General features: G+C 41.9%; 2 protein-coding genes across 6 annotated transcripts in view; one reads left to right on the top strand and one right to left on the bottom strand.

The window, feature by feature from the left end:
* The window catches only part of mast2 (microtubule associated serine/threonine kinase 2), a 191,537-nt gene that overhangs the window by 31,781 nt on the left and 134,321 nt on the right, over nt 1-25,435 (top strand). For all 5 annotated transcript variants that reach the window (XM_023954410.1, XM_023954409.1, XM_023954408.1 and 2 more), the window contains exons 2-3: nt 19,496-19,646; nt 20,994-21,169. In XM_023954410.1, coding sequence (XP_023810178.1) covers nt 19,496-19,646; nt 20,994-21,169 — 327 coding nt within the window. The remainder of the gene's footprint in view (nt 1-19,495; nt 19,647-20,993; nt 21,170-25,435) is intronic.
* On the bottom strand, nt 1,565-8,430 carry LOC111947382. Its single transcript, XM_023954414.1, has 2 exons — nt 2,403-8,430; nt 1,565-2,200 (listed from the first exon to the last, which is right to left on the bottom strand). Exon 1 carries the CDS (start codon nt 5,751-5,753, stop codon nt 2,664-2,666), a length of 3,090 nt encoding a protein of 1,029 aa, XP_023810182.1. The 5' UTR covers nt 5,754-8,430; the 3' UTR covers nt 1,565-2,200; nt 2,403-2,663.

Below are 25,435 nucleotides of genomic sequence, written 5' to 3'. Positions count from 1 at the left end.
AAAAACCTTTTATATTTCTGCTCCATTAACCCTGTGGGTCATCGTAAACTGCTCTTTGTCCCTTGAGATGAACTTTTTGCAATATATATATATAAAAACATGTTTTATTTAAACAAAAAAAAAGATGAGTGATATATTTTCAAGTGACACCTTTGCAAAATTCCTAATTTATTTAAAAGAAAACAACAAAAAAGGCATTTTTTTGTGTTTTCCAGCCTGAAGCCCTGAATGCTGTGTCATTCTTTGTGAGCTCTCAGAGTTTTAATGGACTTTATCTGTCTGCCAGAGCAGTGCAGCAATATGAAAATTCATGTGACGTCCCAAACCACTTTGTTATTCCTGCTGTGCTTTTTTGGGTTGGCTAAAATGCTAATGAGTGCTGCGGACGTGTCTGCCAATGTCTTCTGTCTCCAAAGAGTTCCATCCATTTGCGTTTGATGGCAGCTGATTATGCAGAAGACATGAAATAAAGCGGAAGCGTTTGTTACGCTTTAACAGAGTTACAGGATAAGGAAGGAGACATTTTCAAGTGTAACCTGCAGTTCTACCAGGAACTTTCCTCATGTAAGATTTTTACTCCCCCCTGTTTTTGTGTCCACTCCACTCGTCTCTCTAATGAAGAGCTCCACAGCAACCCGTCAATATCTGGAATGAGGTTCAGCAGAGGTTTGTTTGCCTTGAACCCCCCACTACCCCATGAGTTTGCCAAAGGCTGGTGAAGGTCACCCCCTGCAGGGAGAGGAATCACTAAGGCAGATGGACTGGAGAGTTGCAGAATCTCATCTCATGTTGTATCTTTGTCATCATCCTTATTATTAATTTTTGGTTTTCTATCTCTGTCGGCTTTTTCTGCCTCATCATGTCTGCTTTTCCACTTTCGCAGCAGCTTGCATTTGAGTTTTCATACATTGTTGTGGAAAGGGAAAAGAGTTGGACGGTGATAAAGTTAATGATATGATTGAACTGATGTTTCAGATGTGATAAATTGTTAAACAGTCTTTTCTAGACTTCAGTCCTGTTATCTATTTCTGTTTGTTTAACCTTTTAGCTCCAGTGTTGACAATTCTTTGGACTAGTGTTTCACCAATAATGTTTCCAACAGTATCTGAAGCTGAAGCTTTTCTCAGTTTCAGAATCCCTTGGAATTGCGTCAGATGCGTAAACGGTCAGTTACAGTTATTCAGAGATTGTGTGTTATTTCCTGTCACCTGTGACAAATCTTTTACTAAAGCTATTAAAGGTCAGGTATCCACTCATTTGTCAAATTTCCATTCTAAAATACAGTAAATTAATAAAGGGTATTTGACAGTAAAAACGAACAGAAAGCTGATTTCTGCTGTTTCTATGTGATTTAATCATTCTTTTAAACACAGCCACAAAAGCGGGTTTAGACATTCGACATACATAATTGCTACATGGCGGGTCACTTAAGATTTTTTTCAGAAAATCCAAGTAAATAAGTGTGTAGAGAACTGTAACAGGTCTGGTCCCATTCAGCCCAATGGCAATTGGCTTAACTTAAATACAAAAAACACACTTAGTTTGGTTCCAGACCTTTAGTTCACCTCTGTGGTTAGATTTATATTTTAGGAGGTTGAAATATTATGAATCATGTCATGTTTTTTCAATTTTAAGGTAGACATGACTGTGGAGCCGGGACCTTCAGAACAATTTTATCGGGAATGTACCAATTGACAGGTGTTTCCATACTTTTTTAAACCAATTTAAGAAAAAGTACGAGTTTGTTGATGACATTTCTGGCCAAAAATTATAGAGCTGAAAATAAAATTTTGGCTGCAGATGAGTCTGAACAAACCAAAAGGTCCCACCACACACTGTCAGTCCATTTTATACAGCCTGTGGTTTTGTTATGAGTTCCAGATAAGATCTAATGCCAAACTTGACTTTCTGCTGCTGTTTGAGGAACAATCCTCAGCCAAAAGAAACTGCATCCAACTGCCTTGCTTATAGGTTTCTATCTTTACAAATGCTATTTTAGAGTTTTCTTTAGTTTGCTTTCAGTTGGTTCTCTGTTTTAAAAAAGAAACTTGAGCATGAAGTGCCTTGAGTTTTGTAATGTTCTTGTTCAGCGTGTCAAAACTGCTTACTAAACATCCAGCTAAACCACGTTGAATGAAGAGAAAGTCGTCGTAAGATTTACCATTTACTTCCACAGTTCTTCAACAACTTTCGGTGAAAACTGCAACAAACATTACAAAATAACATTCAGTATGTAACTTCAAAACATGTTTCTATGTGCAGTTATCAATAAAGCTTTATATTTTAGTAAGTATCTCTTTACAGACTAAAATATAACTTTAAATATAAAACTTCTCCAAATTATCTCAAACTCACAACAAAACACATTATATAATTCTTTAACTTCTACTGGATAAACTTACAGCATTGCCTCAATGATGATGACAGTGGATGATCATGGATTAAGCTCACAAGAGTCTGTCATGCTTGCGGGAAGAGCCAAGAAGAGACCGAAAGATTTTAACAGGAAATGATGTAAACTAAAGGCTCTTTCAAAATAAACTTTTTATCTAGGAAAACTTACATTTCAGTTTAATATAAACTCTTTGCTTTAAATAATTTTAAACTTTACACTCCCCGTCTGGCCTCTGTGAGGTCACTATAACTGTAATGAAATCTAAACATCAGTCTGTAGGGAGAAGCAGAACAACTTCTGTGACAGGCCTCTGAAAAGTCTTTGGGGTTCCCTGATCAACTGTTGTCACTTCGACCTTCCGTACAAGGTCATCTTGTCCAGGAAACGTAGCAGTAATTCTAGCCATTGGCCAGCAGTTCCGAACAGTTTGCTTATCTCGGAGCAGGACTAAGTCTCCAACTTGAAGATTCCTACGTGGTGTTGTCCATTTTTGTCTGCTTTGCAGAGTGGGTAAGTATTCTCGGCTCCATCTGCTCCAAAACTGATTTGCAAGGGCCTGCACCCGTCTCCACTGGTTTGTGTAAAGGTCCTTGTTGTTAAAGTCTCCAGGAGGAGGGGGGACTCCTGACTTCTGTGTAAGGAGCATTGATGGTGAGAGGATAAAAGGTTGCTGTGGATCTGCTGATACAGGTAAGAGTGGTCGAGCATTCATAATGGCGGTTACTTCTGCCATAAATGTGCAAAGCACTTCATGAGTTAGATTACTCTTTTGCTGTAGTAACATAGAGTCAAGAATCTTCCTGGCAACGCCAATCATGCGCTCCCAGCAGCCTCCCATGTGTGATGCACGTGGCGGGTTAAACTTCCAGCTGCATCCCTGTTCACTCAGGTACTTCTGCACAGTTTTGTCCATGCCAAGCTCTTTACATGCTCCAATGAAGTTTGTACCACAATCGGACTGGAGTTGCTTTGCAGGGCCTCTGAGTGCAAAGAAGCGTCTAAGAGCATTTATGCAGCTGGAGGAGTCCATTGACTCAATCACTTCAATATGAACAGCCCTCGAACTAAGACAGCTGAACATAATGGCCCATCGCTTACTCTCTGCTTGCCCACCTCTGGTACGTCTAGCTGTGACAGACCAGGGCCCAAAGACATCAAGTCCCACGTATGTAAATGGAGGACAAGCTGTAAGGCGCTCTGAAGGTAAGTCAGCCATGCATTGTTCCTCTGGTTTCCTTCGCAGCCTGCGACAGGTCACGCACTTGTGGATAACTGAATTAATTAGTGCTTTTCCTCCCAGAATCCATAGGCCTGCAGCTCTGATTGCTCCTTCTGTCAGATGACGGCCTTGATGTTTCACCTGAACATGGTAATGCCGTGTGAGTAGCAGAGAGATGTGGCTGTCCTTAGGAAGGATTATTGGGTTCTTTTCCACAGATGTCAGTTCAGAATTATTGAGTCTACCTCCAACACATAACAATCCACCATCCAAGGTTGGACTTAGTTTTTGTAAGGGGCTGTTTTTAGCCATTGCTTGGTTGGATTGCAGCGCCGATAACTCCTTTGAGAAGGCTGTCTTCTGAACCGCTTTCAATACAACATCTCTTGCTTGAGCCATTTCATCAGCAGTGCGAGGTAGATGGCATTTGTGCCATCCACTGCACTTGCTTTTTGGGTTTGACTGTTTGTGGGCTCGTGCCATGTGGATGAGGAAGGCAAGTCCTCTAACAATGGAAGCAAAAGTGGAGAAGCGGTTGAAACGATCAACATTAAACATTGTTTCTTCAACGTAAGTAGCACATGTTTGCACTTGTTGACGGATCTCAGAGTCTTTCTCAGGTTCAACAAGCTGAAACCTCCCTGTAGATTGTGTTGTGGCTGTTGATGTCTTATGCAGGAAGGAAGGACCAGTAAACCAAGATGTTTGGGAAAGGCGAGATGCTGATAAGGATCTTGATGCGTGGTCTGCAGGGTTCTCCTCTGTGCGAACATAATTCCACTGCTCTGGAGTTGAAGACTGGCGTATACGTTGGACTCTATTATGGACATACGTATAAAAACGCTTTGTCTCATTACAAATATATCCAAGGACGACTTTGCTGTCTGTGTAAAACTGAACAGCATCAAACTTTAGATCAAGCTCATCCTGGATAAGATCTGCCATTTCAACTGCGAGAACAGCACCACAGAGCTCAAGCCTAGGGATGGTTGGCTCTGACTGAGGAGCTAGCTTAGCCTTGCCCATTACAAATCCCACCTCAGCTTTTCCACCTTCCTGAACAGTCTTTAGGTAAGCCACGGCGCCAATAGCTTTGTTTGAGGCGTCTGAAAAGACATGCAATTCTGTGTGCACTGCTTCCATTGAGGAAGATGTATATGCCCGTGGAACATGAATCTCTCTTAAATCTTGAAGGGAGTCTCTCCAACTCTCCCAGATCCTGAACTTATCGTCTGAAAGTGGCGTATCCCAATCTGACAGCTGCATTGTAAGTTCTCTGAGAAGGGCTCTTCCCTGGATGGTGACGGGTGCCAACAAGCCCAGGGGGTCAAAGACACTGTTCACAGTGGAAAGAATTCCACGGCGAGTGTATGGTTTTCTCATGTTTGATACAGCGTAGGTGAAGGTGTCTGTTTGGATTTCCCAGAGCAGTCCCAAACTTCTTTGCATGGGTACTTCCTCTCCACTTAGATCTAGCTCTTTGACTACAGCAGCACAGTCATCAGGGGAGAATGCTTCCGTGACTGCCTTGGAATTTGACACAAACTTGTGCAATCGAAGGTTGGATTCTGCGAGTGAAGTCTGTGTTCGTTGGAGAAGGTTGATGGCTCCTGCTTCTGAGGAGACAGATATTAAACCGTCATCCATGTAAAAGTGTCTTTCAACAAACAGGACTGTGTCATCACCATGTTTCTGAGCACTTTCTCTGATGGCCCTCCGCAGCCCGTAGATAGCAACTGCAGGTGATGGTGTGTTGCCAAAGACGTGGACTTTCATCCGGTACTCAATGACAGGCTCTCTGAGATCATTGTTCTTGTACCACAAAAAGCGGAGGAAGTTGCGGTGGTCTTTATGCACTAAGAAACAGTGGAACATTTGTTGAACGTCTGCAAGGATAGCAATTTTTTCTTTCCGAAAACGTAGAAGGACACCAAGAAGAGAGTTGTTAAGGTCGGGTCCTGTGAGGAGCACATCATTGAGAGAGATTCCACAATGTTTGGCGCTGGAGTCAAACACAACTCTGATTTGGTCTGGCTTTTGTGGATGGTATACGCCGAAAGATGGTAAGTACCAGCATTCTTCATTCTGGTTCAGAGGTGGAGCTACCTCAGCATGACCATTGGCTAATATTTTTCCCATGAACGCTAAATGTAATGTTCTTGTATCACAGGCTTCCTTTTTAACGTTTGCTGGAGAGAGGTAAATCGATTAACAGCCAGCTGTTTGTTATTTGGAAGTCGCTGACGTGGTTCTTTAAATGGGAGTGGTGCAACCCAATTGTTGGCGTCATCCCTGTATACAGCTGTGTCCATGATCTTTAAAAAGAGTGCATCTTCCCTTGACAGAGCGAGTTTATTGTCATGATCTGTGCAACTGAAGACAGAGTGTCCTAGCATCTTCTCTGGTGATTTGCCAGGTCTGTTGAAATCTTCTTCCGTTTCTTTTATACACATTGAGCTGGAGCAGGGTTCAAAGATTGAATGGCGATTGGTCTGCCATATGCTGGTCTTGAACGTATTGACTGTGGGTTTATGTGCTTTGCCTAAGCAGACCTCACCAATCACTGTCCAACCCAAATCCAGACGCTGAGCAAAGGGGGCATTGTTTGGTCCATTGATCTGCTCTCTGACTTTATGTACTCTAAGTACATCTCTTCCAAGCAACAGGAGTATTTCTGCTTTTGGATCTAATTCTGGAATACACTGGGAAATGTGCTGGAGATGTGGTTGATGCAGAACTGAGTCTGGGGTTGGGATTTCAGCCCGGTTGTTTGGGATGGATTGACACTCCAGGAGAGGTGGAAGAGAAATTAGAGTTTTGCCATCCAGTGACTCAATTTGGAACCCTTCTGCCTGCTTGCCATACGTCTTCACCGTTCCAGAGCAAGTTGTAAGGTGGTAAGGGAATGGCTCACTTTCTACACAAAACTGGTCAAAAAACTCTGGCCGAGCCAGAGATCGGTTGCTTTGATCATCAATAATTACATAAGCTTTGACAGTTTTCATCTTATTGCTTTTGTGGAAAATCTTAGCAAGACAGATCTTGGAACATGAGCGACCCCATTGACCTGAACCACAAACTTCTGTGCAACTGGTGCTAACATCATACATGTTAGACTGTTCTTCCTCCCCGCCGTTCTCTTGCGGTGGTGGAGAGATCTTGGCATTTTGAAGTACTTGTCCAGGATGCATGGCTACATCATGATTGTTGCTTCCACATTCAGAGCATTTCACAGACATTTTGCAGTCTCTGGCAAGGTGGGAGGTTGAGGAGCAACATTTGAAGCATATTCGTTTCTCCTTGAGGAAGGCTATTCTGTCACCAATGAGTTTTTTCCTAAATGTTCTGCATTTTTTGAGAGGGTGTGGCTTGTCATGCAGAGGGCAGTTCTTATTGAGATCTATGCTGGCAGAAGAGACATCTGTTTTATGGACTGTAATGGGTTTGTTTGGATTGAAATTCTTTACAAACCATTTCTCAGGTTTAGTGCTTGGTGTTATGCCTTGATACATAAAGCTAGGATCATTTCTCTTTTTTGCTTCGTGACAGATGAAGTCACAAAAAAAAACAAAGGGGGGAAAGCGACCATTGTTTTCTGCTTTGTACGATGATCCTGAAGACATCCATTTTTCCTGCAGTCCATATGGAAGTTTATCCACAATTGGTGCGATTCCACGCGATGTGTCCAAATATGACAAGCCAGTCAGGTATCCATCCTCTTTAGCTCCTTGGATTTCCATGAGAAGATCTCCCAGTTCACGTAATTTAGTGTTATCTTTGGCTGAGATCTTGGGAAAACTGTCCAGTCGTTGAAAGAGCGACTTTTCGATTATTTCCGGAGCAGCGTAGCAGTCGCATAATCTTTCCCATGCCTTTTTCAGGGCCAGATCAATATTGTTTATGTAGACGGAGCGGACACGCCTGATCTGCTCACCAGATTCTTTTCCAAGCCACTTAATCATGAGGTCTAGCTCCTGACTAGCTGTAAGATTGACATCAGCAGCTGCGTTATTGAATGATGACTGCCATGCTCGGAAATTTTCTGGTTTGTCGTCGAACTGGTAAAGGCTAGAGGTGACAAGGTCTCGCCGTGCCAAGTATTGTGCTAGCGGCTCAGCTTGGTGCAGCATCATGGCAGAGGTATCATGTGGGGGTACATATGATGGAGCATGTACATTCATGATGGCATTTGTTTTTTCCGCTTTAAATTGTCTTTCTGATTCGATTTGCTTACTTGCATTTGGTGTTTGCAAGCCAACATTATCTTCTCTTCTTGAGCTTAGTCTTTCACCAATGGGTTGTAACCATGAAGGGTTTGGTGGCGGGTCCCATGTTACAAAGCTATTTTGTGACTCTGCCTTTCTTGCTGATTTTGATTGTGGATCTTTTGAAGAGGAACTTGAAGATGATTTCTTGAACTCAATCTGCGACTGAACATAGTCCTTTGTTCGCTGAATTTTTATATTTTCTGATTTATCCTTTTCATCATCAACCACAAACTCCATTGCTGCAGCTTCCTCTAAAACCTGAGCCTCCACAATAGCTGCCTCTGCTTCTCTTTTTAGTGTTAATACTTCTAATTCGGTGTCAATCCGAATTGCTTCCAGTTGATTTTGTGCTTCTCTTGTTTTTCTTTCTGCTTCTCTTGCAGCCTTTTCGAACTTAAGTTTTGCTTCATCACCAGCATATGATGCTCTTACTTTTGCAGCTTCAGCTTTGGCTCTGGCATGCACCACACTTGCTGATGACGTTGAGCTTTTGGTGCTCCTAACACTGCGTGAGGATGATCTGTGACTTGATGCCATGTTGCTCACTCTCAATCATCAAATAATGCTTTTTCACTGTAATGTTCTTGTTCAGCGTGTCAAAACTGCTTACTAAACATCCAGCTAAACCACGTTGAATGAAGAGAAAGTCGTCGTAAGATTTACCATTTACTTCCACAGTTCTTCAACAACTTTCGGTGAAAACTGCAACAAACATTACAAAATAACATTCAGTATGTAACTTCAAAACATGTTTCTATGTGCAGTTATCAATAAAGCTTTATATTTTAGTAAGTATCTCTTTACAGACTAAAATATAACTTTAAATATAAAACTTCTCCAAATTATCTCAAACTCACAACAAAACACATTATATAATTCTTTAACTTCTACTGGATAAACTTACAGCATTGCCTCAATGATGATGACAGTGGATGATCATGGATTAAGCTCACAAGAGTCTGTCATGCTTGCGGGAAGAGCCAAGAAGAGACCGAAAGATTTTAACAGGAAATGATGTAAACTAAAGGCTCTTTCAAAATAAACTTTTTATCTAGGAAAACTTACATTTCAGTTTAATATAAACTCTTTGCTTTAAATAATTTTAAACTTTACAAGTTTTCTTGCCAAGTTTCAAAGCAACTAATTTGCTGTAAATCAGCAATTTCTTTTCCAAATAAAAAAGTACATGTGGTTTTTTTCGTGCCATGTTTTTTTGTGCTTTGGAAACATTTGGTTTGTTCTTTTAGGTGGTGTTTTATTAATACGGTGATCATTGAAGAACCTCAAAATCATTTTAATATAAAAAAACAAAAAAACTTTAACATTTAAAAAAACAAAAAATGATTATGGGGAAATGTAGAAGAGATCTGAGTTAGATGTCGGTGTTTCACTCTGTGTTGGAGACACTTCTCTTTCTTCGTCTGCTGATCATACAAAGAGCAGACGTTAGCTCATCTTTAACCAGCCATGACGTCGTCTCAGAGGGCGTCTTATCTCTCCTGGCCTTGCGTGTTCCTTTATGGGTGTATCTCCACTCAAACATTCTCGCCGCTGAACGTATTTTGATCCTACAAGCGCGGAGGTCACAGAGAGGTCAAAGAGCATTTTTAAAGAAACCAAACTTTAAATTGAGCAGAAACCATTTATACTGACTTTTTCACTTACTGCTGATAGTTTTCAAAAAATAACTGCCACTTTAATCTGATTTGTTCTGTGACTTCTGCAACAACATGTTATCTGTGTTCAGTGATACTTTAAGAGGTTGGATGATGAACCTCTGCTATATAGGGATGTTTGACAAGAACATAGATTTTAGGATTCCACTTTAAATGTTGCACATCCAGGTCATGTGATCACAACATTCTGTTTTTCAGTGCAGCTGGACTTTGAAGGTTAATTTAGAAGACGTGTGGCTGCTCATATTAGATGTTTAAGCAAATGCAAATGCCAACATTCCAGTGCTCAGTAGAATAGTCGAATATTGTCCTGTTACTTGGTTGCAGTCTTGCAAGTTCTCCTTTTGTAGACTTTCATCAAAGTCCACCTGGAATCACTGCAGTTCCTTAGGGTAGTGTTAAGGTGTCTCTTTTCTCTATTAGTTCCCTCTGAGTGTGCAAATCTGGTTTCTGCCCAGTGTTTTAATGGTGGTGGGAGTCAAACATGAGATACTGGTCGGTGTAAGTGGATTTCCTGTGCACCAGATTCCTGCCTTCCTCGATCTGTATACAGCATTCCAAAAAGGATTTTTTTTAAAAACTATCCCTGGAATTTTCCAGAGTGAATATAATGTATCTGCCCACTGCAACAATGTGGCAAACTTGCAGACCTGAGTCCAAAAAAAGGTCAGAAACAGAGAACAACATTTTTCTACATTAAGTGCCAGGTGTTTTTTATTGGAATGTCAGAGGGATCTACACAACACTCATGATTTCCCTGTTGAGACAAAAACAGTTCCACCCTGGAGAGAAAACAGAAGGAGAAGCTGATCTTAGCTATCCATGAAATCTAGCTATTTTACTACTTATCACACCACTTTAGTATTCAACACATAAATAACCTGAATTCAACATTAGGAGATATGACAAAAGAAGCCAATTGGATGAAATGTTTTCTAGAAGAACCTTTTATGATCCAGTAGCTTTGAGGAATAGAATTCATCTCTTACAAAGGTCATAGATATTCTTCTAAAACATTGTGTGTTTAAATGTTGCTCCCTTAGATGATAAGTGTAAATATTTAAATGAAACCTACAAAGAAAAAGATCTACATACTAGATGCTGAAATCTTTTATGTTGCATAATCAACAAAGGGGTTTGTGTAGGTGGACATTGTTGCGATATTAAAAATAGAGAGATTAGAATCGCAGACTGAACTGCACTTTACAGCCCTTCTGTTAATAAGTAACAGCACATCACAGTGAATGCGCCTTTCCGTATAAACAAAGGAAGAAGCCAAGCTGGCCAACGAGATCAAACACATTCAAGTCAATGGAACAACACAGTCAAAGTAACCAGCTGGACCCAAACCAGCCTGGATTTTCCCAATGTGCTAATGGCAGAATTGGTTTAATGTTCCGATTCTTTCTCTATCATTGTATATTTTTTGTGTGTGGCTATTTTGAGTCAGTGTAGAGCTTCTAGTACTCTCAGCTGTGACATATCATGCAGGTGAAGTTTCTATTAACAGTACAAGAGACAAAGGACACTGTTAGCTGGGACTCACTGACCCTTTAACATGAATCCATATTGACGGTCTTTGAATTATCGTAACTATTCGACCATTTGCGCGATGAACGTAACTGATTGATTCTGAAAGCTGAGAATGCAAATATACGCTTTAAGCCTATTTTTGGATATGTCACACTTTACAGTGTTTAAGCTGGTTTTCTCCACTTTCAGCATCCGTTGGAATCACATTAATTGTGCAAACGGGTGAAGAGTTATGATAATTAAAAGACCTTGTACTATTTCCTGTTGCAATAGCCTCAGCGTTATTAAAGGGTTACCAGCTGAGTTTTTTTTCCTTCTGCTTGAAAAGCAACCAGTGACTTTACCAAAGATGTGTTTAAACCATTGACTTGCATTTGACCAATTTAATCGTCAGTTTGCTTGAAGACAGAGGAGATCATTAACTGCAACAGAGAGAGAAGAAAGTCACAGAAAAACAAAAAACAAAAACACCTTTTATGAAACTATAAAAATAAAAAAGAGGTATATGAAGACTATAACAAATGCAGCAGTCTAAATCTATAGTAGCATTACTAAAAGCATGACTAAAGGTCATCCAGGACAACCTAAACTGTTCCATTTATCCAAAAGTTCCCCCTCCGAAACCATGTAGTTGGCTCCGTTTTAAGTCAATTTTCTTCACATTATCCCTCCTTTCTTAACACGGGCAAACTTTCAAGGCTATCACACCAATCAGTTTTTGGAATCTTGCCAGTAAAGCTGTTTTAGTGCTGAAGATTTCAACATCACCTGTCAATCAACAGAGGCCATCACATCGGTGAATCTTGGAACTGCTTCATAGCTGTCAGCTTCCATGAGCGTTAAAGGCCGATGTAGTCATGTGAAGTGAAAAGGGACTGAATTGCTTGTGCCAGAGGCCATCTAGTGTTATTTTGGTGAAAAAAAAGATTTTTGTCTTTTTTTTTTTTTGGTTTAAAAATTCTTCGGCTTTAAGTTATAAGTTTGCCCCTTAAAAATTCTACAATTGTATTTACATAAAAAGGAAAGGTAAACCTGAAATGGGATTTCTTTCTAGAACGATTTGCCAAAAGTCCTTGTTTTACCTAATTCCCTAAAAGGAGATTTTTTTCAATTGGAGAAGTCATTTATAATATTTTTTAGTGAACTATTTGATTTGTTCTTGTTTATGTGGTCAAACCGTTTAGTTTTAACTATCAGCCCACTTCCCCTTTTCTTCCTCTGCTTTCATTGTAATTCCTCCCTGCCATGGTTCATTGCACCTTTTTCTTGCCTGATCACCTTTCATTGCCAGGACACATGGAACACATCAACGCAGATGAACAAAAATACAGTATATTCACACAAAAACACACCCAAGCACCGGTACAGCCAGCATCCCACCATGTAACCAGGATTACATGTTGCAATGTAATCCTGCTCACCCACATGTGATTTGTGCTCTGATGCAATAGTTGGAGTTCCCGTGACAGGATAAACTCCGGAAGCACTGTGAAGCTGCAAACTCACAAACACACGCACACATACACACAACACCCCACACCTACACACACACCTACACGCACGCACACACACACACACGCGCAAAGCTTCTTTTATCAGGATGGTATATTGACAGTTTGATTTTATGCAACCAGGCTTTAACCTTGAACCCAGCGCTAGATAAGGCTGTGTGAAATGACCCAAAAATGATCCATTACGATATGGCTTATTGATTAATGAATGTGTCATGATTTAAAAAAGCTGCAGTTTCCCTTTTGTGGGATCAGTTAAAGTTCTATCTTCTCCTTGTATTTATATAAATCATGCCATGTTGCTGACTGCTCTAGATCGAAGTAGCTTTTTTCTTCACACGGCTGCTGCCTTTCTTCTTCTCATAAACACACAGAAACAAAGAAAAATAAAACATATTTATTTGAATAAAGTATATACTTGAAATTGATGTATAGTTTAGCTAAGCAAATATAGACATTGGTGTTCATTTTTTGTCCTGGTTCTTTTTTAATGTTTGGATAAAGTCATGGCTTTAGTTCTAAAAGTCAACAATACAGTGTTTGTCAATGTGTCTGTTTGATACTTATACACAGGTGCAAATACTTACAGACCAGTTAGCTTAAGTTTGCCTTTTGTTCAGTCAATATTGACTGAGACTGCAGTTAAGATGGTGGTTTCGCAAATCATGATGGCTCCAAAACAACCATGCGTCTTTGGATTAGGTTGTCTCTTAAAAGTTGAAGAAAATCGTTTTTTTTTTTTAGCGTGTTTCTAACAAGTGGCATTTTTCGGAGGCAGGTTTCTGACTGGAGGAATTAAAGCTCAAAATCTATCGACAAAAAGAATTCCCATTATTGATTTATTTTGTTTTTTTTAAAAGACTGAAATCAGGAATCAGAAATCACGTTTTGGACGGTTTTGCATCGTTTGGCGCCAGATAAATGATTCAGAAGATTGATGTTTGGCTCTGTTTTGCTGCGTGGGCTTTACAGAGTAATACAATTAGGCCAGTAGGAGAGCAGTTTTATCACCTCACCGTCTCTCATAGAGAAAGCGGCTGAGCTGCAGTGCTCTGTGTCCACTGCATCTCTGCATTTGCAGAATTTTTAGCCCTTCATCACACTGCACCGGCTGCTGATGAACCCCCCGTTTTGACAGTGATTCTGCATTTGGGTCACGTACCTCTGCGGTGCTGGAAGTAGTCTGACACATCTGACTGATTACAGGGAGGCAGCACAGTGTAGGAACTCTCCAGCAACATGACAAAACACAAACAGCGGAGGTCTAAAGGGAAGCTATGAGGCGGAGGAGGAAGTGAGACGAGACGAATGGATAGGGTTTAAAAACTTGGCTTAACGTCCTTCTCATTGGGTCTTTGGGTTCTAGACCACATACTTTTATGAGGGATCTGATTGGTTGGGGGGGGGGGGGGGGTGAAAAAGAAGATGTTGACACGAAATGTAAATAAAGACAAGTCATGTAAGCAACATGTCACATAAAATAAGTCAGTTTGCACCATGTCATTTTCTAAAGTTCTGCTGCTGTGGAAGCCGTCAGTACAGCTGGTTATTTATGCATAACGGTTGTTTTAGAGGGAAAAGTCTCTCTCTTGTGAGCCTAACACTCCTCTAGTAAAATGAAGGGAAGAGAAGAAGCAGCTTCTGTGCTCCATGTGGAGCTGCACTCTTTGCTCAGCACAGGATCACATAGTAGCTGTCTTCCAGCCAACTTGTTGAATGTCACGAGAAATTGTGAGCGGCTTTTATCTAAAGTTCAGTACTTCGCTGCTGAAGAAGAGTCAGAACCTGGAGAACAGCAGAAAATGTGGTATCATTAAACCAGCATTTAATGTGAACCGGCTGCCCCTGAACTCTGTCAGTGTCTGGAGTTTGTTTTATTTATCCAGGTGACATTGTCTTGAAGTTGAATTGTAGAGGTGGGTGCCATGACTCCACTTCAAGACGACATGAGGAGGGAGTGAGGAAGAGGAGTGATGAGGAGGCTTTCATTTAGCAGAGGGAAAATCCTTAGACTGTCACCTTAGTGATGGAGACAGCCCTCAGAAGCTTCTGTAACATAACAGCCCCAGTCTCTGAGAGTGAAGAGCAGCAAAAAGGAGATCGTAGTTTAAAAGAGAAATAAACTAAAGCACTTACTCTCTGGGTTCTCGTTGGCACCCGCCCTCCTCCCCGCTTTTTACTTGCATATTAGACACTCTGATTCATCTAGGGCCTTGTGGAGAGGGTCTGGTGGAGGGGGGCACGGTGAAACATCCGTGCTCACCTTTCGCTGGCCCCCCCCACAATTTTAACTTCCTCTGTAGACACACACACTGCATGCTAGCAGCACACACACAGCAAATACACACCACTCACAGAGGGACTCCGGAGTGGGGGGCTTTGCGGCTTGGCAGCGGTGGAGCCCCCCACACTGGTGACCTCCTATTTTACCTGCAGCACACACACAGCACTCCCACACCTCCATACATGGGTGGGGTCGGGGGGGGGGGGGGGGCGGTCTTCACCCGCCTGGTCCTCTCAGGGCGGCCGGGCTTATGGGTATCCTGTCGGCTGCGGGAAGGGTCGGGCATGCGGCGCTGGGGGTCGGCCGGCTGGGGGGGGGGTTACTGCGTGGCGGCGGGGGTAGGGAGGGTAACCAGATGATTGTGAGTATGTGTGTGTGAGTGCATGGGTAGGACCGACCTGGGGGCTGGCTCGCTGGGTCCCTCTGGGGCTTTCCCTCCCCATCACAGAGAGGGGAGGGCACTGAGAGGGTTGGGGAGGGGGGGGGCAGATATTATGGCGGGGGGGGGGGGGGGGGTTGTAGTGCGTAGGGTTTTAGGGGGGTGGCTGTGGCTGTGGGTGCGTGCCGATCCCTGGGTTGCTAAGGTCGCGTGCCTGGGCTGGCTTGCGGGGACGGGGCGCCGGTCTGGTGGTGGCTGGCTCATGGGTTCCGGGGGCCCTGGCTTCGTCCCTGGCCTTTGTCTCGGTGTCCGGCGCCCGGTGGCCCCCATGGCTGCCGCCTGGTACGGCTAAGCGCTCCTGTCTTGTGGCCTGGGGGCCGGACACTGGGTTCGCTTGTGCCTCTGGGCATTGGGGGGGCCCCTGTAGGGGGGCCCTCTCTGTGCCTGGCTGGTGGGGTGGGCGGTCCCCTCCTCCTCCCCTCCCGGGCTGCCTGGGTCCGGATGCTGGGGGGGCTTCTGGCCTGGGGGGCTCTCCTCCCCTTTCCTGGTCTGGCTGGTCTGGCTGGGTAGGTTCTGGCTCCCTTTATGAACACACGGTTCACGTCGGCAGCATGCATGTATCTCCACCCCCACGTGCACACTGCCACACTCCCTGTCTGCTTCATCCCTCCTCCTTACCTACAGTGTATTGATCGACAGATTTTTTTCCGCTCATCTTAGTGTCAGATTTTCACCTTTGATGTAACATTCGTCTTTCCAGCAGATCTGGTATAATTGTTACAGCTTAAATTAATAACTTAGTCAAATCAGTGCTTGTATCCCCCACCTTTTCACCTTTCTTCCTTTTACTCTCTTCCACCCTCCCCTCACATTCTTCCCCTCTCCCTCCCCACACACACTAAATGTAAATAATAAATAAAAAATAATACGACAAAAAGGGGTTTATACAAATCTACACTCTAGTTTCTTGAAGCTATATAACCTCTTTTTGTGATAGTAAAACCTGTCCAACACAAAAAGCCTTCAGCTCTAATCTGTTTGCTCAGCTGTTGGACAGAACAAGTTAAAAAAAAAAAAAAAAAAAAAAGAGAAATAAACTAAAGCACATTTGATGTAAATTGTGGATGTGGACTTTAAAAAGGTACTTTGCTGAATCAGCTGCAGGATTTTATTACTATAGTTATATTAATAACACAATAATTTGTCTGTCAAATATTTCCCATTTGCTTGTTATTTGTTGTAAACATTTTTCATTGCATTTTTGTATTTGGTGTACATTCAATTTTAAGATGTCCTGTAATGGCTCGCCCTCCACTGTTTTTAAGCATTATTTTCTAAAACATGGGTGTCTTGACTTCCTTTAACGCTGGAGAATTTGTACTTATAGAGGCCTCCATTCTGATTAGCTGGTCTCTTATTTTTCTTAGGAAACTTTAAAAATAGTAATACTTTACAAAAGAACTTCCTCTACTGCCTTAAATATATATTTTTTAACCAAAAAGTCCATGGAAAACATTTAAACTTAGCGTCACAACATAGTGTTTCTACAGGCTGACTTCATTTGTGAAGTAAAGTGTTTACATTTGTGACGTGTCTCTCTATACTTTTGTAGAGCTGCAGGTGTAGTTGTGTATTTGCAGTCATACATCACAACCTGCAGAAACACATTCTGACCTCTTCGTAAATGTCCCTGTCACTGCATTTCACCATCAGCCTCTGCAAGAAGCATACATCAGTGAGAGTCCAGCAGTGGCTCTGATTCAGTGCACTGCACTCACTCTGCCACCTGCTGGTTGACCTGCAAATAGCAACCATTGAAATGTCTTCAGGTGATGCCTGAATTTACTGTCATTTACATGACAATGATTTGTACTTTATTTGTTTCAGTACAGACACACAATCATAAATGTTGTAATAATAAAAAGGAACAGGAAGAACTGATTCCAGTCTTAACTGTGGTTTAGCTGATGTACAATAAAACAAAAAGGTGGTAGTTGACATTCAGGGGAAGTTCATTTGTTTTGCTTGTTAAGGCGTCTGAAAATGTTGAGGGAGTTGAGAGAATAGATTATTTTTTTAATCAGTAGTTTAGGATAAAGCTAAAACTAGAAAATGTATCGCAAGAGTCTGCAGATACGATATGTATCCTGATACACGCCCCACAATACGATACATATCCCGATATTGTACAGGAACACATTTTTTCTCTTTTAAAAAAAAAAAAAATGACTTAGAAAAAACTCTACCTGAATTTCAGTACGTCTTTCATTGTAATAAAAATGTCAAATTCAGTTTATTAAAGAGTAATGAACACAATGTAAAGCACTGCAACTGTATCTGATATATAAGTTGCTTTAACCCAGGCAAATTTGTAGAGCTTTTCGTTTAACTTAAAATATAGAAAGGGAACAGTCAACATTGTCTGATTTCCACCACAAAATATATTTCAGTAAATGAAAACAAAATGGAATGAATGTCCCTTAACCAATAAGGTTCTAAAAGTATGATTAAGTTAATAAAGTGCTGTTTATTTTCGATATTGATTAATGTAGCTTCTCCAGAACTTTTAAACGGTTCAGGAAGGGTTCCTGAAAGGTTTTTCCAAAATACTGATTCTTTCCAGGAATAATAAAATGTGATGATGAGGCAGCATGACGGGGTGAAGGAAAGTTCCTTTAATGTGACAAAGATGCTTTGTTTACATGTCTGCCCCGCCACGCTTTCTCACGCGGATGTAAACTAACGCTGATTGCGAGGATGTTTCAGAGCGCTGTACACATCAGTTTGATCGATCAGGCTGCTGAACTAAAATCCCTTGCTTGGAGGTTCTGCAGAACTTTGCCGATAGCATTTTGGTTTATGCTAAGTGCATTAGCTGCTGTGAAGCTGCAGTGCTTCACTCGTTTTTATCTGAGCCGCTAAAAAGCACTGGGAATCCCCACTCGCCTCGCAAACGCTGTTCAAAATCTGCAAACTTTGAAAAACAAACACATTTCTCCCAATGATGCCTGAGGAGTTATGAAGCAATAGATTCAAACCAACAGGAGGAGTTTAAATGTGTAAATGTGTTTAAATGTGATTTTTTTTTTCTTTCTTTCAGAAATTCAAGACAGTGGCCTCTTCTTGAGGTCAAAGGTTAATGAAACCTTGTATGTAGTTGTAGACTCAACCTGATGGCATGTCATCATTTTTTGGGGGGAGTCCCTCAATATGTCAAAAATTCATTTATACCGGGTAGTAAGTGTGCACATTTTGGTGATTCTTTTTTTTAAAATCTCTTTTGTGGGGGGCATCTGGCAGAAGGGACATTTTCGCTCAAATGCGCAGTAAGAAAGAAGAATTGGAAGAACAATCTGGTCTATCATAAAAAGAAATGCTCATTTAGCCTCTGGAGCCACAGCTGCTGGAATGTTCCACAAAGGTCCATTAGTGTCAAATGTCGCTATGGAGGTTTACTAATGTGACGCTGCGGCTCGGCTTTACCGCAGCTTGTTAACGGTTGTGCGTTTGTTGCTGTTTGTCTGTGTCTTCCAGGTTTGAGGTGAACAGATGGCTTATGGGTAAAGGCAAACGGAAGCTTTTACTGGTTCATTCATGCAGCCATCTGGGAACAGTGTGTGTGTTTTGTGTGTCAGTGTGGGGCATCCAGATGCTTCTGAAAGCGCCTCCTTGCAGGTCGCTCAAAGAGGCTACGAGTGTGTGTTCTTGTGTGTGTGTGTGTGTGTTGGCGGTACCTGGATAGACCAGCAGCTCAGCAGATGTCTGCCGCAGCGGCTTAAAGTTAATGATGAAGCGACATTGTGTCAAATCTCCTGCCCTGTGTGGAAAGCAGGTGTAATGTTCTATCAGATCCACAGAATGTTTCTACTCGCCTGTGTGCGTTTGTGGGTTGTTGAAGGTTTGTGGTAGAAAACGATTGGTTTTGTGTTTTGCACCTTTTCTCAGTTCCTTTGTGAGGCTCTTGTGTGTTAGACTTTCCTTTATTTGTCCTATTAGCAGGACTGTTTTGTGTATTTTTCTGTTGTTAAGTCATTTCCTGGTTTGTCATGTTGCTGTTAATCATATATTTCGTTTGTACTCCATCTGGACAGAAACTTCTGACACAACTGATATGATTTGTGGCATCGCTACAAATCTTTAAATGTTTCTTGACCTAAATAAAAGCTGAAAAACAAAACTTTAAATTCAGATGTTAACACCCGATCATTTCTGTCCATCTTCTTTCCGCAGAAGGAGTTCGCGACTCCTCCTCCTCTGTTGTTCAGAAAGCTAAGTAACCCAGACTTGTCGCCAGCGGCAACGGCGGCAACAAAATCCAAACTGCACCGGCAGCTGAGCCAGGATGAGAGCCGGGCCCGACGCAGCAGCATGGCCATGACCGGTACCGACCCGTGAATTTTTACCTCTGTTTAAGTTTTTGGTTTTTGACAAAAAATATTTCATTTTGGTTAAATGAAAGCAGACTTAACTGGTGTTAAAAAAAAATCCCTTCTGTTGCGAATGTTCCAGTTTGGAACAACAGATTGATACAACGTCCAGGAAAAAAGGGGAATGATTGTGTTTCACTAAATGTTTTCCAATTCATGTGACTCGATATTTTTGCAGTTAAAATTCCTGCTTTGCCGCTGCATTGGTTGCACCTGCAGCAGGAGCAGCTCCCATGAACATGGCCGGGGGGGTTTAGAGTAGATTAGATTAGATTAGATGACTTTATTTATCCCACGATGGGGAAATTCACTTATCTGTGGCAGCGAAAACAACATTCGTAAATAACAGCAAAAAAAGGACATAAAAAATGACATTCTTATTATAAATAAATACAGCTATGAAAGTGGCGTGTGAATCCACTGCAAACATGAGATACCATTTTTTTATATATCCAAAAATAAATAAGTAAAAAAGTACACACCAATCAAACAACCGTTTAGGAACAAGAACATTTGAAAAACAACAACAACTACAACAAAAGTAACTAAATAAATGAGTGAATGAAAAACACCCGTGGTACTGTCGTGTGTCACTGCAACACGGTGTTGTACAGTCTGATGGCTGTGGGGAGGAATGACCCGCAGAAGCTCCTTCTTGCACTGTGGGTGTAACAGTCTTGTGATGAAGGAGCTGGTCAGCGCCTCTACAGTTTGGTGCAGGGGGTGGGAGGGGTTATCCATGATGACCGCCACCTCCTCCATGGACTCTGGTGTGCAGCCCAGGACAGAACCGGCTTTCTTAACCAGTTAAGCCTCCTCATGTCTCTGTCTGTACTGCCCCCCGCCCAGCGCACCACTCCATAAAGGACCACTGAGGCCACCACAGTGTTGTAAAAGGTCCTCAGCAGCTGTCTGCACACGCCAAACGACCTCAGTCTCCTCAGCAGGTGAAGGCGACTCTGGCCCCTCCTGTACAGAGCATCCGTATTATTGGTCCAGTCCAGTCTGTTGTTCAGGTGAACACCCAGGTATTTAAAAGTGTCCACAACCTCAATGTCTAAACCCTGGATGTTCCCCGGTGAGTGAGTGTAGAGGACCTCCTAAAGTCCAGGACCAGCTCCTTCTTCTTGCTGGTGTTTAGCAGCAGGTGGTTATTTTCACACCAGCCAACAAAGGCAGACATGACCCCCCTGTACTCCTGCACTGTCATCTGAGAACTTCTGCAGGTGACAGTGGTGGGAGTTGTAGGTGAAGTCTGATGTGTACAGTTCATCTGAACTGTTAGTTATTTGTCTTTCCAGGTAAGCAGCTGCTCCCGCTGTCCTGCAGTCTGCACGCCGGCGTGAGCCAGCTGGCCGGTCAGGGGCTCTCTGGAGGGATCGGAGCTGGCATGGCCGGGACGTCTGCAGATGTCAACAACCTGATCCGGATGAGGGGCCAGGCTCTGGGACAGTCTGCTCCATCGCTCACTGGCCTGGTCAGTAAACACAAAAAACACAGTTCAGTGCTCATTCTGTCCGTGCTCTAAAGTTAACATACATGCAGCTACAATGTGAAACTCTGACGGTTTGAGTCGTGGATGAGTTATTGAACCTCTGCAGGAGCACAGAGGGCCATATGGGTTAGATGTTGTGTCTGTTGGACTGAAGCTCTGCAGAGTGAAGGGAAACACCCCGCCAAAGATGACTCAGGCTGTTTTAGATCCATTCACACTCAACCAAAATGCCTGCAGAACTTATATCATGGAAGACCCCTGCTGGTCAGTGAAAGGATTACCGGATGAGACTGAAGGCTTGACGATGGTCACAGTAAACAGGGCATGATTGTCTTTGCAAAGAAAGCTCTTTCAGTTTTTGTTGGACCTTAAATAGAAATGATTTGCTTCTATTTATTCATCTTTTGCATTGAGCTGATTTGGCATCAACTTGCTTTCGATAAAATTATTTTGCTTTAAAATTTGATTTCAGATGCATTTGTTACAAATATTCTGTTTTAATTTTTGGAGAATGACCTCCAGAGATATGTATGGAAAAAAATAGATATGTTTTTTTTTTATTGTGAATGACAGATGTAGGAAACTCAGTGTTATTCAATTTAAACCAAACATCAAAATATTTCCATAAAAAAGAACTCTCACCTCAGTAGTGGGACAACAGTCTCACTTTTGTTTTTTTCAGTTTGAGTAAATTGCAAAGTAATTTTCATAGATAGCAGTCATGATTATGAAAGATAAAAGATTACTTTTTAATTTTTTACAAGCATCTTTAAAAAAACTCACTTGAAAATAGATGTTGTGTCTTTTTAACCCCTTTACAACGACACATATTTATGCACACAATGCTGTTTTATCATGCTTCATATATTTTGTCATATTCCTACCTCTTAAAGTCCCCAGGGCTCCAGACTAACTTTTTTCACTAGGAGCACAGTGGCCCCCAACTGAAAATTTTAGGGGCACAACCAGAAAATTTAGGGGCGCATACCGTAAATCAACATTCTAACCAAATCTACTAATTTCCACTGTATTACTAATAAATACTTTAATAATAGATGCAGAAATTAAAATGTGCTGTTCCAAATTCATTGTCACATTTTATTCTGCACTTTTGAAGATGCAACAACAAGGTAAACCGACAGCACCATCGCTGTCATGACAGTACAAATAGTAAACAAAATACCATTTATTTAGAATTTAAAAAATGTTTTTAATAACAAAGTGATTATTGTAGTAACCTTTCGGTCATTTCACAGTTTCAAACAATACTTAAATGTATGTAAACATTAGGGGATGGAAATACATGTTGGCTACACCAAATAGGTGCAGCCAAGATGCACAATAAGCGTGTTTGAGATCACCCAGATGGACGCAACGCTGTGCAGATCACCTGGTGTGAGACATATATTTTTGTTTTTGCTCCAACATCACCTGTCAATCATCACAAAAATATCAGGAGAAAGGGGTGGGAGCAGCAAGGCGCCAACCTACGCGAACACAGCTGGAAATTTAGTACTTCACTGACTGAAAGCTGCCCTACAAACTACAAAACAATGCATTATGGGACATGTGTCCTGATGGTTTTTTTGTAGTTCAGTGATCAATTAAAATAAATTAATATGCCAACTGATTAAAAATAAGCTACATCCATTACAGAACATTAAAATAATTATAAAAGATATAATATCACAAATCACAGATCATACTAAGGGGAAGAGGCATATTAAAACTAAATTGAATTTTAAGGACAACAACTTCCTGTTCTCCTTAAGTCTCGCTTTAGCTTCGCCTTCATCCCCCCCCGGTCACCCCAACTATCCAGGCGCCGCGCTGGTTCATCTCAAACACGTCTATCGTTGCATTTTCCCCACGTGTTTTAAATGTGACTAAAACAAAATCGTGTTGTTGCTCGCACGTGTTTAATGCTAGAGCCCCGTTAGCTGTCACGCATTTAGGTGTGGGACATTTATGCTCCTCAGCTGACCATCTCCCGCAGGAGCGATGTGCTGCAGTGACAGCCGCGCATGAGAGCCGTGGTTTGCTTCGCGAGTTTGAGACCCCCTGCTGTACACTCTGGCACTGGTACACTAGCTGCAAGTCGGAAGAACGAATAAAAAGTTCGCTTATTCATAGCTCAGAAGCACATATCAGGTTGTGATGATTTTTGTCTCCGTTTCCTTCCAACGCGCGCTCGATTATCTCTAGGCCCCGCCCCCTCCACGCATTTAGGCTTTCCCTATTCTTCTCACACGCAGTGGCCGCCTCACAGAGAGGCATCACGCGAGTGTGTGCTCGCGTTTCATGAGTATGTATGCGAGTTTGTGTGTTTGCGTGCGTGTGCGCTCGCGTCTCATTGATTATTTCATTGATCATTGACGTGCCCCTTCCATGTTTAATGTATAAAAAATACGGAGGGTGGGGGAGGCAAATTGACTGGTAGCACGTGTGCGACTGGATGTAAAAGGCAAGGCAAGGCAAGTTTATTTGTATAGCACAATTCGTACACAAAGTAATTCAAGGTGCTTCACAAAACAGAAAAATGCATTAAAATCACAATACATCATAGAAATAATCAACGTAAAATTTACTTTAAAAGAAAAGAAAAAATTTGAAAATTGATTTAAGAATAAAGGAAGGAAAGGAAAGAAAAGTGTAGATAGGACCAGATAGGACCTTTCAGTCATATACACGGCTAAACAGAAATGTTTTAAGTCTAGATTTGAACATGAACACAGAAGAGGCCTGTCTTACGACTTCAGGGAGGCTGTTCCAGATTTTAGCTGCAGAATATTGAAACGCTGATTCCCCTTGTTTAGTTTTGACTCTGGGAATCAACAGGAGGCCGGCCCCTGAGGTCCTCAAAGTACGAGATGGTTCATATGGCACTAACATGTCAGAGATGTACTTTGGTGCTCGGCCATGGAGAGACTTGTACACAAGCAGAGCTGCTTTGAAGTCTATTCTTTGAGGTACAGGGAGCCAGTGCAGTGACCTGAGCACAGGACTAATGTGATCATACTTCCTGGTTCTGGTCAGGACTCGAGCAGCAGCATTCTGGATGTACTGAAGCTGTTTTACAGCTCGTTTGGAGAGGCCGGTGAGCAGGCCGTTACAGTAGTCTAACCTACTGGAGACAAATGCATGAATAAGTATCTCCAGGTCTGGCTTTGACACTATGTTTTTGATTTTGGCAATGTTTTTCAGATGGTAAAATGGCACTCATGTTACTGACTTGATAAAATTCAGTCGCACACTCACAAATTTTGGTCGCAAAATGCGACGTTTCCAGTGGTCTTTTAATTATAATTATGCTGTTTTAGCCCAACTGCGTTATGGATGCATCAGAATGGAGCACAGCAGGGAGCTTGTGGCCTGCCCAGTGTATTTTCGACTTAACAAATAGGATTTTTTTTTCCCCAACAGCATTTTTTGTAATCGGTTCCTGATTCACAACGATTTCGAAGAAAGAAATGCCCAAAAATTCCACTCGAAGCTTAATTTTCTTTATATATGTCCTCTATCACCAGAAAAATGCCACAAGAGCATGTTAAAAACACCAAAAACAACCACAATTTTCATCAGAGGAGGTCATTTCAGTATTTAAAGCTGTAGCTATGAGCTGCCAGCAGATGGCAGCAGAGATTAAAGTGCTTTTTCGAATGACAACCTTTTGTTTTCTCCTCCTTTGCCATCTCAGCCAAGAACATTGTGTACCAACAGGTCTGTGTCACCCTCAGTGTTGATCACTTACGTTTTCATGCTCTTTGTGTTCACGGCCTGTAAACCCTCATAAACCAGGAGCAGATTTAAACCGGTGGAGAGCAGCCTGTAACTCATACAGAGGACACATATTACTCATCTGTGCTCAGTTCGTTTTGGAGCTCCATCTGTTGGCTTTTGATGTAAAGCCCTTGAGCTAAAACGAATAGTGTTCCTGATTTAATCTACTCTGTTTAAATAACCGCATAATTAGCTTTTCCATCGCCGTTTTCTGTGGGTGGGATTGGTCAAAGCAGAATAACTGAAGCCTTATTTTGAATGTGGAAAATCTGATCTTCAGTTATTGTAGTTGAGCAAATAATCAAAGATTATTATGTTCCTCAGGGGTGACTTTCTGAATGTTTTTTCTTTCTTTTTCCTGGGCAGACTCCTTCCTCCCAGCTGCATGTCACCCTTCATCATGTTTCATCGCAGAGTCGGGGTCACGGCTGTCCGAGTTTTTATATAAACAGGGTTTGAGGCTCCATC

This window comes from Oryzias latipes, chromosome 4, assembly GCF_002234675.1.
Source record: "Oryzias latipes chromosome 4, ASM223467v1".
Taxonomy (NCBI): Eukaryota; Metazoa; Chordata; class Actinopteri; order Beloniformes; family Adrianichthyidae; genus Oryzias; species Oryzias latipes.
This window is presented reverse-complemented; position numbering and strand designations above follow the sequence as displayed.

Coding starts and splice junctions, on each gene's coding strand:
- LOC111947382 (XM_023954414.1), bottom strand. CDS start 5,753: ATGGGAAAAATATTAGCCAATGGTCATGCTGAGGTAGCTCCACCTCTG.